This window comes from Mauremys mutica, chromosome 5 (assembly GCF_020497125.1).
Source record: "Mauremys mutica isolate MM-2020 ecotype Southern chromosome 5, ASM2049712v1, whole genome shotgun sequence".
Lineage (NCBI taxonomy): Eukaryota > Metazoa > Chordata > Testudines > Geoemydidae > Mauremys > Mauremys mutica.
Genome location: NC_059076.1, coordinates 61,408,518 through 61,424,089, shown reverse-complemented (window position 1 = coordinate 61,424,089; position 15,572 = coordinate 61,408,518). Strand labels below are relative to the sequence as shown.

General features: G+C 44.8%; 1 protein-coding gene across 7 annotated transcripts in view; it reads right to left on the bottom strand.

Annotated features, from left to right (window-relative positions):
- Positions 1 to 15,572, bottom strand: part of DCLK2 (doublecortin like kinase 2) — a 137,726-nt gene that overhangs the window by 34,600 nt on the left and 87,554 nt on the right. For all 7 annotated transcript variants that reach the window (XM_045019586.1, XM_045019588.1, XM_045019589.1 and 4 more), the window contains 3 exons: positions 14,263 to 14,335; positions 11,553 to 11,661; positions 703 to 760 (listed from right to left, as the gene is read on the bottom strand). In XM_045019586.1, the coding sequence (XP_044875521.1) occupies positions 703 to 760; positions 11,553 to 11,661; positions 14,263 to 14,335 (240 nt within the window). The remainder of the gene's footprint in view (positions 1 to 702; positions 761 to 11,552; positions 11,662 to 14,262; positions 14,336 to 15,572) is intronic.

Sequence of the window (15,572 nt, the reverse complement as noted above, 5' to 3'; positions counted from 1 at the left end):
GCACATGGACACGGCACTCAAGCAGGTGCCACAGCCAACCCTACAGATACTGCGAAGGCAAAAATCTCAGACAACTGTGCATGTTGGCACGCGCACACACCTAAAATGGAATTGACATAAGCAAGCACTCGAAAAAGAATAGGGTATTTTGACTGAATAAGGACTGTAGGAATTTATCCCATATTAACTTTGCTTACAATGGTTACTATTGTTGATGTGAGTCATGACATACTTTGGGGCCTTTATAATTTGAATTGCCTTCATAATCAGGATTGGGTTCCATTATGCTAGGTGCTGGGCGCGCACACACACACACACACACACACACTCTCTCTCTCTCCATCCTTCAAAGATTTTACAATCAAAGTCACTATGTTATACTTTCGCATTTCTCTTTTTATTCCATTTTGGCCCAATGAAGGAAGAACAATTGTGGAAATACTGCACATTTTCTTTGTTAGTCCAACAGAATAAATTACAATCTTTCTTTGTTTTTGTTCCATTATCTACTAGATCAGTTACTACTTCTATTGTTTGCATTTTGTATGGAAAATAATCCTGCTAATACTAAACAGATATTTCTGAAAGCAGCCCCAGTTCTATCAAACCCAACCACACCCCACCCAACACACATCACTTTGGCTAATGAACAGCTGTGAATGCTATTTTTACTCCTTTCACATGTAAATGGGTGTACACTACCTTTCCACAGCATTTTGCCTTGTCTATAATCTTCAGTGCAAACTCCTTTCCAGTGGCTCTAAGAAGAAAAATTGGAGAAACATTCATTAATGCCAGAAATTCCAGCCCAATTTCTGGTTATCTGTAAGAATACATGTAATCGTAATATAATCTTTTCACCCAGGGGAACAGCTGACAGAAAGATGGCAGAAATGATTTCATTTTGTTTCTCCTCTCTCCAAGTAACAGTCCTGCCTGCTGTTTCCCTGACTACCATTACCTTGCTTATTGTGTGCATTAATCCCAGACCAATAGCAGTGACCCTAATGTGACCCAATACTATACTCTGCCACTACTCTACTTCCATATGCAAAATTTGCCCCCAAATCCTTCATGTAGCTTTGTTCAACTGGCAGCCTGTAACCACTTTGAAAACAGATCAGACCGCAGGTTTGCTTGTCAGTTCATGTATAGGATGAGCAGCAAGAAGGCAGCCAGGAATATCGATGGCCTTTTTGGAAAAAGTCCCATAGAAGTTAGTAGGGAAGAAAACTATAGGGTTCTATAGCAATTACTACACAACAGACATCAGTGGCTATTAAATTATATAGGATTTTAGAACTACCTGACAGAATTCTACAGGATGGTTCTACAAAACCTAGAGTGACTAAGATGATCATTTTCTAGTATATATGAGAAGACTTTTCCTCCCATAAAGTAGTAGCTTACTCTAGCTTTTACACTTGGTCACCCACATCCAGATCTAAACATGTTCTCCACAGGAAATAAAAAAAAGCAACAAAAACAAACTGTTTTGGTGTCTATAAAGAAAATATTGCTTCTAATTGTTGCGAATGACCTTCAGTTAACACATTAAAAATAGCAAGGGAAATGCAATAAGCCTATTCCTATTATTATTAATTATTTGTATTGCAATTGCACCTGGAAGCCCCAGGCAAGATCCGACCCAATGTAAGGGGTGCTATACAAATTCTGCTTTGTAACAAGCTTTTGTATCTCAATAAGAATGACCAGGTATGTTTTATTAAATTCATAGTTAACTATAGCCAACAAAAAAATTTGTTTAGTCTTTATTAGCTAAATCTGAATGTCTCACAAAAGGAATTACATTTCATACATTAAACCTGTTCCCGACTAAACACAGTAGTATATTAAGAGCACCTTTGCTCTAAAAGTGCAGCTTTGTCTGCTAGGTTGTCATAGTTACAACCTGATTCAGTGTAGCACATAAGAGGAAATTCCATCTGAACAGCATTTGAGATTTAAATACTATCTTCTTATATTCACTATAAAGTCATGTAAAACTGTATTATGGGCACTGCATGTAATTCAGAATTGCAATCTATGTATGATGATACTTTAAGTAAATTATCCAAAAGCCTGATGATAAACACACTGCAAAATCCAGTTAAGATATGTGCAAAATTTTCAGAGTTTGTCATATAACAGGGAGTAGATCCTTGTAAAGATTCACAAAGCTAGCTCATTATCCTTCTTCAAATCCCTCCTTAAAATTCTCCTCTGTCATGATACCTGTAATAACCTTGACAATGGCTAGCCCACTGGTGTGCTCATATCACCACTTATCATGCTGATCATATTGTTTCATTGTTTCCTTGCACTGCACGCTCCGTATCCATCAGTTGTCTGAGACTAAGTTCTTTGGGGGCAAGGACTGTTGTTTTGTCTGTACAGCACCTCGGACAGTGGGGTCCTGGTCCATGACTAAGGCTTCTAGGTGCTATGTAATACAAATAATAAAACAGCAAACAGATGAGTGTTTATAACTCAGTGAGGTGGAATAGCTCAGTGGTTTGAGCATTGGCCTACTAAACGCAGGGTTGTGACTTCAATCCTTGAGGGGGCCATGTGGGGACCTTAAGCAAAATCAGTATTTGGTCCTGCTAGTGAAGGCAGGGGGCTGGACTCAATGACCTTTCAGGGTCCCTTCCAATTCTAGGATATAGGTATATCTCCATATATGATATGAACTAGCATTTCCTTTCCCACTAGTATTATAGATTGGATATTTTTGATCAGCAGATGATTTCAATAATATTTCTGATCACTAGACTGAAGACACTAGATGTATAGGAGTTTTATACAAAAAAAGTAGGGATTTTATTTATTTATTTATTTTATAGTTTATTTCTAGCTACTATTCCTTTATAACCAGAGGGCTCTTTCTTTTATCTGAACCTTGCTTTCTAAAGAATTCAGGTAAAATTATCAAAGTGTCTAAATCACTTAGGAGCTTATGTCCCATTTTCAAAAGCACTAAGTCACTTAGGAGCCCAAGTCCAAGTGACTTGCACCATGATGTAAGTGATTCTGAAAATGGAATTTAGACACTTGCAAAAAAAATATTATCAGGCATCTTTATCCTGAGATCTCAAAACATTTTTCAAGTATTGTTGAATCTATGTGCAGACACTGAAATGTCACATTCAGGGTACATAAAGTACAGCAATTTTGTGCCTTCACACTATAAAACAGCGTCCAGTTATTATGACCCAAGTGTTTCATGGGTAGTTTCCTGCCAAGTGAACTGGATGGAAATCTAGTCATTAGAAGACTAGCTATGTCATTTTATAAATTTTAAACGTTCTTTAGATTGTATATTTGCCTCAAGCTTTCTAAGCAGCACCACACAAATTTCCCCATTGAGCTAGTGAAGCTTATTAAAAACCTAAGCTTTTGGAAAAATTGTTTTTTAAGTGTTCAAGAATTGAGATGTTAATGTTGAGAGATAGCATTAAGCCTAAACCCTAATGTGCTTCAGTGCATGACAAAAAGCTCCTTTAAAGTAGTAACTATACACACGGGGGTCAAATTTAGCTATCTGGCTTGGTTTAGGAAGTAATTCCATCAGAAGTCCTCTAACTCTTATTCTTTAACGCATAAGCCTGGATATTTGTACAATAGAGTTCCCTGATGAGTAAAAACAGAAAATTACTTAATACTATGCACTAAAACTAAGCATGAAATTGTCATTCAGGGGAATCACCCCATCACATGACAAAGAAGAAATCCACAATGGCAAAAGTGTGCTTTGGCTCTGCCTTTTTGCTTCATTTGTTATTAGAGTCTGCCAGTTTTTGGTTTTATTTTCATTGCCTGAGGGTTTTCTGCATTTGTAGAGAAAGTTTTGAGCAGAGAAAAGCCCTGAGACTCCAAATGCATTTACATTTAAAAGCTTTTTTGGAAAGCGGAGAAAGCTAACTGAGAAGAGTATGGAGGATTTGCAAGTAGTCACTGCCTATTTTGGGGGCTAGATCAGGTTGAAAAGGTCCTAAGGGTTTTGATGTACTGGCTGCCAGTACTTGTTTGGTTAATGGAGAGGAATTAATGGGATATAGCAACAAGAAACAAGACTCCTGGGAAACCATAACAGTGGCAGCAGAGTTATGGGTCATTTTTTAAGATCAACACACTTGAATCCAAGAAGAGGAGAATGCAGGTAATAGTTCAGCAGTGGTAGCCATCATGTTCTGACATTTCCGTACATGAGTCAGACTCAGACTTAGCCAGCAGAAGTATCTTCGAAAGTTCTCTCATTAGCTGATAAGACTATGAAGAGACATTTCACTTCATAATTAAGACTCAGTTGCTCCATGAGCTTCTGAATATAAAGCCTACCATGAATTCTTAAAAAGAAGCCTAAAAATAGAGATTAAACAATGAAAATTGTTTCCGTGAGCCCCAAGGCTCTCTCAGGCATTTGCTGGAACAAAAACCATTGCTATGGACAAAGCTGGAGACTCTTTAAAATAATACTAATCAAAGAAACCCACGTAATTGTTTTATCAGTGGCCAGTGTCAGATGGTTCTAAGAAATATTGTTAGCAATTGAGAGAGTGCCCCCTCCACTAGCAATCATGGATGGATGGATGCGCACACACTTTTTACACGTGACAAACTTACTAAATAGTTCTTGCTTACCTAATTTCTTCTAATGTTTTGGATGTATTCTCTCTCTCTCTCTCTCATATGTTCATAAACTAAAGCTTAGAAATTTTCTTCCAATACATTATATACAGTATAAACATATCTATGTGATTAGAAGACAGACTATTACAGTATATGGATAACTAACAATCTCAGGGCTATATCAGTTTATTTTTTTATTTTAATTGTTTTCACTCTCCATTTTTTTCTCTCCACAAACATTCTTTGCTGTAGACATTATAAAAGACAGTTACCTTTTTCCATAACTGTGTTCTTCGAGATGTTGCTCATGTTCATTCAACTTAGGTGTGTGTGCTCGCCACATGCACTGATGCCACAAGTTTTTCTCTTAGCAGTATCCATAGGGGACCAGCTCTGGCACCCCCTGGAGTGGCACGCATATGCTGCGGCATATAGGGTGCTGCCGGCCCCCTCCACCCTCAGTTCCTTCTTCCTGGAAACTCTGACAGTGGGGAAAGGAGGGCGGGTTGTGGAATGGACATGAGCAACATATCTTGAAGAACACCAGTTACAGAAAAAGGTAATGGCCTTTTCTTCAAGTGATTGCTCATGTCCATTCAACTTAGGTGGCTCCCAGCAGTACCCCTGGAGGTGGGTAAAGAGTTCATGGACATGTAGATTGCAATACAGCTCTGCCAAACCTGACATCATCCCTGGCCTGTTGTGTGAAGGCATAGTGGGCTGTGAACGTGCATACTGAGGACCACGTCGCGGCTTTACAGAGGTCCTGGATTGGAACATGTGCCAGGAAAGCTGCTGAGGATGCCTGCGCTCTAGTTGAGTGGGCTCTGAAGATCGGCAGCAGAGGGACTCCTGTTAACTCGCAGCAGATCCGAATGCAAGATGTGATCCAGTTAAAAACCTTTTTCATGGACACTGGGAGGCCCTTCATCCTATCAGCTGTACAGATGAAAAGCTGAGTCAACCTACCGAAAGGTTTTGTCCAATTTAAGTAGAAAGCCAGGGCCCTTCTTACGTCCAAAGTGTGAAGGTGCCTCTCTTCATTAGTCTCATGGGGCTTAGGGCAGAAGACTGGAAGAAAGATGTCCTGGCTCATGTGGAAAGAGTACATCACCTTGGGAAGGAAGGCCAGGTGGGACCAGAGCTGGACCTTGTCCTTATAGAAGACCATGTATGGTAGTTCTGAGGTCAGGGCTCACAGCTCAGAGAGACGCCTCGCTGATGTCACTGCCACCAGGAAAGCTACCTTCCATGATACGTGAGACAGGGAGCACAAGGCCAAAGGCTCAAAGGGCGGACCCATGAGCCTGGACAGAACCAAGATGAGATCCCACTGAGGAGTCGGGAACCGAACTTGAGGAAAGAGCCTCTTGAAGCCTCTAAGGAACCTGACAGTCATGTCATGGGAGAACACTGTCTGCCCCTGGATTGGCAGATGAAAGGCTGAAATAGCCGCCAGTTGCACCCTAATAGAGGAATGCACCAGGCCCTGGTTCTTAAATGAAGCAGGTAGTCTAAGATTGACTGCACCGAAGAATGCGAAGGGGAGATGCCCTGTGCGGCCTCCCAGCAGGAGAACCTCATACACTTTGCCAGGTAGGTCTGCCTAGTCGAGGGCTTTCTACTCTGGAGGAGGACCTTCTCGACTCCTTCCTAACAGGTCCGTTCATCCGGGTTCAACTACGCAACATCCATGCTGTAAGGTGGAGGGATGCGAATTTGAAGTGCAAGAGTCAGCCGTGATCTTGAGACAGCAGGTCCGGTCAGTTTGGCAGGGGCTAGGGAGGGACAGCAGACAAGCTTGATAGTGTCCCGAACCAGCACTGGCGAGGCCACACCGAGGCGAGCATGATAAGCTGAGCCTTGTCTCTCTTGATTTTCGCTAGGACTTTGCTGATGAGCGGAATTGGAGGGAACGCATACATCAGGCTTCCTGCCCACGGCAGGAGGAAGGCATCGGAGAGGGAGCCCTTGCCCAGACCCTGTCTGGAGCAAAACCTGTGGCACTTCCTGGTGGTGAACAAATCCATTTGGGGAGTTCCTCACCTCAGGAAGATCATGCCGGCTACCTCTGTGTGGAGCACCCACTCGTGGTAAGAGGAGAAATGCCTGCTTAGCTGATCTGCTAGCGTGTTCCTGGCACCTGGAGGGTGACACGCTTTTAGATGGAGTCCATGGTTGATGCAGAAGTCCCACAGACAAGTGCTCTTGGCAAAGGGCCGAAGATCATGCTCTGTCTTGTCTGTTGATGTAGAACATCAAGGCTGTGCTGTCCGTGAGGACTCTGACCACTCTGCCCAACAGGTGAGGTAAGCAGCCCACACATGCTCTGCACACCGCCCTGAGCTCTTTGATGTTTATGTGTAGCATCGACTCCTCTGGGGACCACATACCTTGGGTCTGGAGGGTGCTGAGGTGCGTGCCCCATCTGAGGTCTGAGGCATTCGAAACTAACTCGACTGAGTGAGGAGTACTGATGAAGGGAACTCTTTCCAGGACTTTCCCAGGGTCGGTCCACCATCGCAGCAAGATAAGTACCGACGCAGGGATGGTGATGACCTTCTCCAGGGATGGTGGTCCCTGGATTGGGAGTAGACAGTTGCTAGCCATTGCTACGGGGTCACATCCAGAACCTGGCGTGGCACATCACATATGTACACGCTACCGTGTGACCTAGTATGCGTAGGCAGACCCTGGCCATAGTCAGGGGAAATGCAGAGATTTCCACAATGAGGTCTGTCAGTGCCCTGAATCTCTCCAGAAGCAGGAATGCCCTGACGCAGGTCGAGTAGAGCACCACTCTGATGAACTCTATCCTCTGTACCAGAACGAATGTGGATTTTTTGTCATTCGCCAACAGGATGAGGCGACGGCACGTGGCTAGCAGCACTGCGATGTTCCCTTGAACCTGGAGTTGCCCTTGACGAGCCAGTGGTTAAGGTACAAATAGATCCTGGATACCCCGACATCTGAGGTAAGCTGCCACCACTGACATGCACTTGGCCAAATGGGAGGACTGCGAACTGATAGTGGTCAGGACCTACTGTGAACCAGAGGAAGCGTCTGCATCCTTTGAAGATGGCAATGTGGAAGTAAGCATCTTTCAGGGTAGTGTACCAGTCTCCCGGATCTAAGGAGGGGATGATGGAAGCCAGGGAGACCATGCGGAACTTCAGTTTCGCTAAGTAGAGGTTCAAGCTCCACAGGTCTAGTATGGGCTGCAGACTGCCCTTGTCTTTGGGGATTGAAAAGTATCGAGAATAGAACTCCTTGTTCCCACAGTTGCCAACTTTTACGCGGTAAATAAGCACCCCAACTTTCACAATAAGCCGAACATCAAGCTAATCCCTTTCAAAACAAGGCCAAAACAAGACAATCCCCAAGAATCCCAAAACTATGTGACTAGATCCTCCCACCGTGTGCAGTCTGGGACTGTGGTGGGCCTGCTGTGCACAGTGTCTCTCACCCACACTTGTCCCTGCTTGCCTGGAGCCTATTTAAAAAAAAAAAAAGAAAAAAGGGCAACAAGCTACAAGCCAAAAACTAGCCCACAAGCAACTCACAAGCCAATTAAGACAAATACAAGCCTAATTTCTGCATTTTTTCTGCAGGTTTGGCATGTCTGCTTGTTCCTGTACTCCACAGGAACTACCTCCACTGCGCCCAGCTGTAGTAGACGCTCTACCTCCTGTATGAGAAGATTCTCATTAGGGGTCCCTAAAGGGGAATGGGGAGGGAGGGTGGGTAGAAAGTAACTGAAAACTGTAACCCTGCGCCATCATATTGAGGACCCATTGGTCTGATGTTATAGACGCCCACGCAGGGAGGAAGGAAGAAAGGCAGTTGGCAAAACAGAGGGGAGGAAGGATCTGGGGAACAGTCCGGTAGGTCACCCTCTGGTGTACCATCAAAATGACTGCTAGCCCATCTGCTTACAGCGAGTTGAGCCCACCTGGGATGTAGACGGGGGTTGGTGGCCAGGGTGCTTCTTGTAGCCCCTGCATCTTTTGCGGGGAGGCTCCTGGAGAGGGTGGTTCCCCTAGCTCTAAGGCTGCTGTGGCTGAAAACCACTTGCAGGCAGGGCCGGGGATGTACAGGCCCAGTGTTTTCAGGCTTGTGAGGGAATCTTTCAGGCCATGGAGCTTCATGTCCATCTGTTCTGCGAACAGGGTGTGCCCATCGAAAGGGAGGTCTTACATTGACTGCTGAGCCTCTGAGGAAAGACCAGAGAGGAGCAGCCACGAAGCCCTACACAACAAGATGGCCAGTGCCCTGGTACAGGCAGCGGTGTCCGCAGTGTCCGATGCCACCTGGAGAGCTGCTCTGGCTGCAGTTGAGCCCTCATCCAGGATCACTCGGAACGCCTTCCTACAAGTCTCAGGAAGGACGCTCTTGAACTTGGTCATGGCCTGCCACATATTAAAATCATAGCGGCCTAGTAAGGCCTGATGGTTGGCCACCTGCAACTGCAGACTGGAGGACGAATAAACTTTACGTCCAAACAAGTCTAGTCTCCTTGAGTCTTTATTCTTAGGGGTAGCCCCTGGTTGACCCTGTCTCTCCCTGTGGTTGACCACCTCTGCCACTAGGGAATTGGGAGCAGGGTGGGTATAAAGGTACTTTGTGCCCTTGGATGGCACAAAGTACTTGCGCTCCACCCTCTTGGAGATTGGAGGCAAGGAGGAGGAGGTTTGCCAGAGGGCATTTGTAATTTTAGTGACCACCTCATGTAGGGGCCCTCAGCTAGGGTAGCTTTGCCATGGGGCAGAGAACATTAGGAGGGAATCTGTGAGTTCCTCTAACTCCTCCATCTGGAGGCCCAAGTTGGCAGCAATCCTCTAACAGCTCCTGATGAGCCTTAGGATCATCCTGGGGCACCGGTGGAGGGAGCCCCACTATGGCCTTCTCTGGCAATAAGGAGGAGGAAGCCGGTTCCAAGGGGTCCTCCGCAACCATAGGTGGGCTGGCGGCTTGCTTGCCCACTTCCTCCTGTGCCTGCAGGGTGCCTGCAGCCGAGGCCTCTTGGGCTGGAAGGGGGGCAGTAGCCAGTCTCTCCGAAGCTCTGGACACTGAGCAGGTGGCCTGAGGGGGCTGAGTGAACCCCCATGGGTTCTATGGGTACCACTGTGCTGGCCACAGAGTCTGAGGCCACAGGCCCAGCTGCAGTGCAGCCGACAGTCTGCACCGTAGGTGCCGGAGCCTGTCCTGCCGCTATGGAACCTTGCTCCGAACCTGAGCCAGAGTCGCTTCTCTATGACCAAGACGGGGCTGATTGGTGCCTCTGTCCCGATCGGTACCAGTTGCCCCCCTCGGAGTTGGATCTGGCTGACCTTGACAAGCGTTTGGATTGGGGCCTCAGTGACAAGCAGTGCTTGGCGGATCCGCGACAGCCCTGGGCCAGCGATCTATGCCTCACATTTAATGAGCAGTACTGGGATGTGAAGCAGGATCGGGAACTAGAGCGGGCTTGGCATCAGGAAGATGTAGCTGCACGCGGTGACACCACCCTGGGGGATTGGCACTGTTGGCCCCTCAACCTGTCCCTGGAGCAGCACTGGTGCCACGGAGATTCCGGGCACCGAAACAAACTCCTGCTGGGTGGCACGTGCCTCCAAAGGTCTGCGCCCAGTCACCATGAGCTGCGCCTCGAGCCTCTCTGCCCTTGTCAGAGGTCCAGAGACCGGAATGGGCTGCAAAACTTCTGCCTATCACAGTCAGAAGCCTGTCAGCTGCAAGAGGGTGACCGCTGGTGGGACATCCCCTGTGATGGAGAGCGCTGCCAGAACGGTGGAGACTGTGGTGGTCCCAATACTGGCTTACCCTGGCACCAGGAGGGACATAATGTCTTGCGCTGCTTTGAGGGCCTCTGGTATGGATGGCACCCAGAGCTGACGAGGACCTCCGCCGCTATCCGGCAGGGAACAGGCTGGGCTACACCACTCGACCTGAGCTGCGGCCCGGAATCCCCAAGGGGGCGAAGAGGCACCAGAGACAGGGCCTTGGTCCATCCCAGACTTGTCCTTTCCCTTGAGGGAAGCTGGAGACCTTCCTTCCTTCCTGGGCTTCTTGGCTGGAGCCACGGAAGGAGATCAGTGCCAGCTCATAGACGGTACCAGTGGGATGCTGTGCACCAAGGTCACGGTGCTCGGTGCTGAATCGGAGCACTGCTCCAGCATCGGGGTAAGGGCAGACTCCATCAGAAGCGCCTTCAAATGAATGTCACGCTCTTTCTTTGTCCTGGGCTTGAAGGACTTGCAGATTTTGCACTTATCACTAACGTGACCTTCACCCAAGCACCATAAACAACTATTATGTGGATTGCTAATGGGCATGGGCCTTTTACAGTGATCACGGGGTTTAAAGCCTGGGGACTGGGGCATGCCCCTCCTAAGGTGAAGTCCCTTTAGGGACCTACTAAATCTCTAACTTAACAAATAGGTTGAACTAACTTAGAGGGAAAATATACGCAGTAATATTTGCAAGAGGCAAATGAGTTCAAAGGAACGAAAAGCAACAGTTCTAGCTGAAGAAGCATAAGTTCCATGCACAGTCATTGGTGGCAAGAAGGAACTGAGAGTGGAGGGGGCCGGCGATGCCCTATATGCCGCAGCATACGCACACCACTCCACGGGGTGCCAGAGCTGGTCCCCTATGGATACTGCTGAGGGAAAAAACTTCTGGCGCCGGTGCATGTGGTGAGCGCACACACCTAAATTGAATGGACATGAGCAATCACTCGAAGAAAAATAAGCCATATTTATTTCTCATTATTGCACTATCATGACTTTTTTTATTTTGTTTTGTTTTGTCATACATACTATTGATAGACATACATTTATACTATGTATACCTGTGTGTATATTTTCTACATACTGTATATACACACACTGTCTCAGACATACACACTGGATTCTGCTTACCGTTCTATGCACTCCTTTACTACAGCAAAATTGCCATCACCAATCACCTTTCCCACTCTGTATTTCTCAAGAACAGTGGATGACCCTGAGCACTTGTTTCCATTCACACCTGCACAAAAAGCAAGGACAATAATGTAAGGTGGAGAGAGACATCAGCAATATGGCATATCCCCACAGAGTTCAAGAGTACAGTGTAGATATTCCTAGATACAAAATAGGAATGTAAAAATAAACTATGTTCAGTACAATTTGTCTCTTTGTTTTTATTTCAAAACAGCAACAAGAATGGTTAAAGCTTAATCAGAGCTGTGTGACCTTCTTGTCCTTGTTAACATATAAGAAAAACATTGATATATTATTGTCATTTCTATGTTGACAAATCCCAAAGGTGACAGAAATTCTAGTTAAATGTTTAACTCCAGCTATGTCCTGACACATTTAGCTTTTTATTAGGAGGGCCTTCTTTTTAAATTTTATTTTTCTTTGGTGTTTTCCTTGAGCACAAAAAAAAAAAAGGAAAAAAGGAACGGAATTACAAATTCATGAAAAACAGTAAACATTTGGTAATGAAAAAAAGACAGTTATTTATGCATTTAACTAATGAGGAAAATTTCAGATGACTAAATTAAACATATTTTATGTTGTTTGAGGCCCTTCTTATACCATAAAAAAGTAACAGCTCTTGACTCCTTCTTGCTTAGCACAGACAGCAGCTATCATACAAGTCTCTTGGCTAAACCACCTATGCAAGACCTTCTCTAAGGTGCAACAACATATCCAACCAAATATTGAAGACTGCAATTACACTTTGCTTGTGTATTAAAATTAAACCAAAAACATTCAAGAGACATTACATTTTACTGACAACATTGCCTATGGATCTCATTGTCTTTGATTTGTTTAATTAAAGAGCTAGTCAGGTCCCAGTCGTCTAGAAAATTTGGCACTGAAATTCTATGTACCAAATTTCTTGTCATAGTGCCAAACTACAGATACGTTTTATAACTGCTAATGTTAAGGGTTTTTTTATTGTATCTTTCCTTAAAACCAGTTAATTCGACAGTATAATAGTGTCATCCCATTTTAAAGACTTAATCGCTTTATTAAAGGAGACAAGAACTAGTTTTAGATCATAGCAACACTTCTATCTACATTGGAAATAGACGTCAAGTAAAGTGGGGACAAATAAGATCATTGCCTTAAAACCTGTTCTTTATTAAGTTTCTTGTCTTGCTCTCCCATCCTGACTACAACCACTCTTTCACACACATTAAGAGACATCAATTTGCAAGTATTTTTGTAGGAACAAGATCACAAATGCTTTACTAGCCTCCCTATTCTCAACAGATTACTTATTTGGTAATGAAAAACAAAAAGATTAACAAAGTTTCCACAATGGTCACAGAGATTTATCCATAAGATGATCTCCTACAGAACTGAAAAGTTAAGTTTAGAATAGGGGGGCTGGCTGGTCTGATGACTCCACTTGCAGCAAAATGGGCTACCAAGAGGAAGACTACAGTTCCAATCCAACCGCAAACACCTTACTTTTGCGGGGTCACCATAGACACAATGTTCATAATTTCCATGAATGGGCTGACTGTATCACTCTAAAGTGCCCACTGGGATTTGACTGAAGAGCAGGGGTTTTTATTCATTTTGCATCCTACAGCTTTTTCCAGAATGACATGGTGAAGCTGCAGCTGGGGAGAATGTTGCTTGGGAGCAAGGAGATGATTATAAATATGGACTAGTATAATGCTATAAAGATGGACTGGGTGAAAAACCTTGAATGCTGGCAGTCTGAATACCTCAGGTCAGATCTTTAGAAACAAAGAAATCTTCTTGTAAAAGGGGCCTCAGTCTTGAAATCAATACATAAAGAAAAATTTTAGACCAGAGCTGCTGCTTGTAACATATTAAATCAAGTTATAAGAGGAGTGTATTAATGAAGATATTGCTATGGCATGCACGTTATGAGTTGTTGAGATAAGCACTCAGGATGAAACTCTCTCTGCATCCAGGCAGTCATTAATGGGATTGTGTGGATTAGAGCATGTTTTGGACAGTGAAACCTTTTCCGAAATTCCTGTGTGTTGGTTGCATTACAACAGCATAAAAGAAGGGTAAATGGCCAGGCCATATTGCAAGACCATGTGACCTAGCTTTGGGTTAGAGGGTTTCCCAGGTGTAAATTCCAGGGAGTTGAGTCAATAATGTTTTGAGCAGTGAGATTCCAGGGGAACTCAGAAGAGAAATAGGCTCAAGACAGCTGCCTCTTTGTAGGAGGACAGTGGTGGGTGGCTTCAGCTCACGGTTCTGAAAGAGGGATTTGTCTGTGCATCTTGTGTCATTTTGTTAAAGGAAAGAAGGTGTAGGTACATTCTGTAAATAAAACACTGATAATAGCCTGACAGTGATTTGTCTTCCAATGGGAAACTGACCGGTAAGGTCTAAAAATCTGCTATCATTTGGTAAAGGGGCAATATTATTTAGAATCGAATTCATCTCTCTCACTGTACAGACTTGATATAGCAAGTGCAGTAACGGTTTATCGAACATTCAGTACCTAGTAAGGTATGTCAAGGATCTAAGATTAAAATCTGATGGATTGCTAGCAGTTGTCTAGTATCACCGAGCTAACAAAGTCACTTAAAGGTGAACAAAGATTTTGTGAAGGTTAGTAGCAGACAATGGTTTAAGTGCTTACCTTCAGGACTTATGCAATGGAATAGTTCAGGCACACCATTCACATTGGAAGAAGAGCCACAGTGTGGAGAAATCTATGGAAATATGCATAAGTCCATTATTTCTGATAATAAAGATACTAAAATGAACAATAAGAAAACAAGTTATCTTCCCCAATTTAATTTTTATACATATTATTGTTTTATACTTATTCAATATAGTTACCTTGCCCTAGGGCTGCCCATAACAACTGGGATCCCAGTCCTGAGGCCCTGTTTATGAAAGGAGTCACACCACTGATTTCACTGGCATTAATCACAGCAAATGACATTCTCTCTACTTTTGTGAAGTCATACTTGGGCTTTATGGGGTCAGTGTGGGGAAGGGAAATTCCGTCCTCCCCCAAACCAAGGGACCAGTAAGGACTACAAATATTTTCACATCTAAGCCGGATTCAAAACCTGTAGTAGCCAAGAGTCATTACTGCACACAGTTCAGAGGCCAATACACGACGAGTCGGTGGTCTCAGTCCATAACCTAAAGTCCACCATCACAACTGGTACTGTTTGCAGTTTCATTAATAGAACTTCCCTCTCACCCTGATGCATAGTCTCTTTAGATTAGCGCTGAGGCATGCTGGGAGGGTGGTATAGGGAGGCTTGCATTGCCACCACTAATTTCTATGTCTTAAAGGAGAATTTCAGTATCTAAGGCTGGCAGTCTGGCACCTCTATGAGCACTAAAATTAGCTTTAAATTTAGTGGGGACAGGGCCGTCCCTACCCATACACAAAATACGCAGCTGCGTAGGTCACCAGAAAATTTGGGGCACCAAATTTTCTGGTGCCCTGCGCAGCTGCGTGCTGCTCTAGCCCCTGTCCCGCCTCTTCCCACCCCCACTCCACCCCTTCTCCAAAGCCCCCACCCCCACTCCCCTGAGGACTGCAGGAGGGCCGGGCCTGCACTCACCAGCGGTGGGAAGTGCAGCAACCCGGCCCCAGCTGTGCTGCCAGAGTGTGCAGGGGGGTGGTTCCTTCCCGCCCCCCAAGACAGCCCACCCTCCCCCCCGCAGAGGCCTGGGGCCCCACACACACACCCCACAGGGGGGCTGCATATGGCCCCAGAATAGCTAGGGTCGACCCTAGTTCTAAGCATTCACTTTAGTAACAAGAGAAACTGAAGTCACATAACTGTTCTACATCCCAACTGTACAATGCATATTTTAATAACTATTATATATAAAAATAGAGACAGAGTAAACAATTTTTTAAGGAGAAATTCAGACAAGATGACATTTCCCACAGTAATTCCATTTTACAGGTACTATATGTTA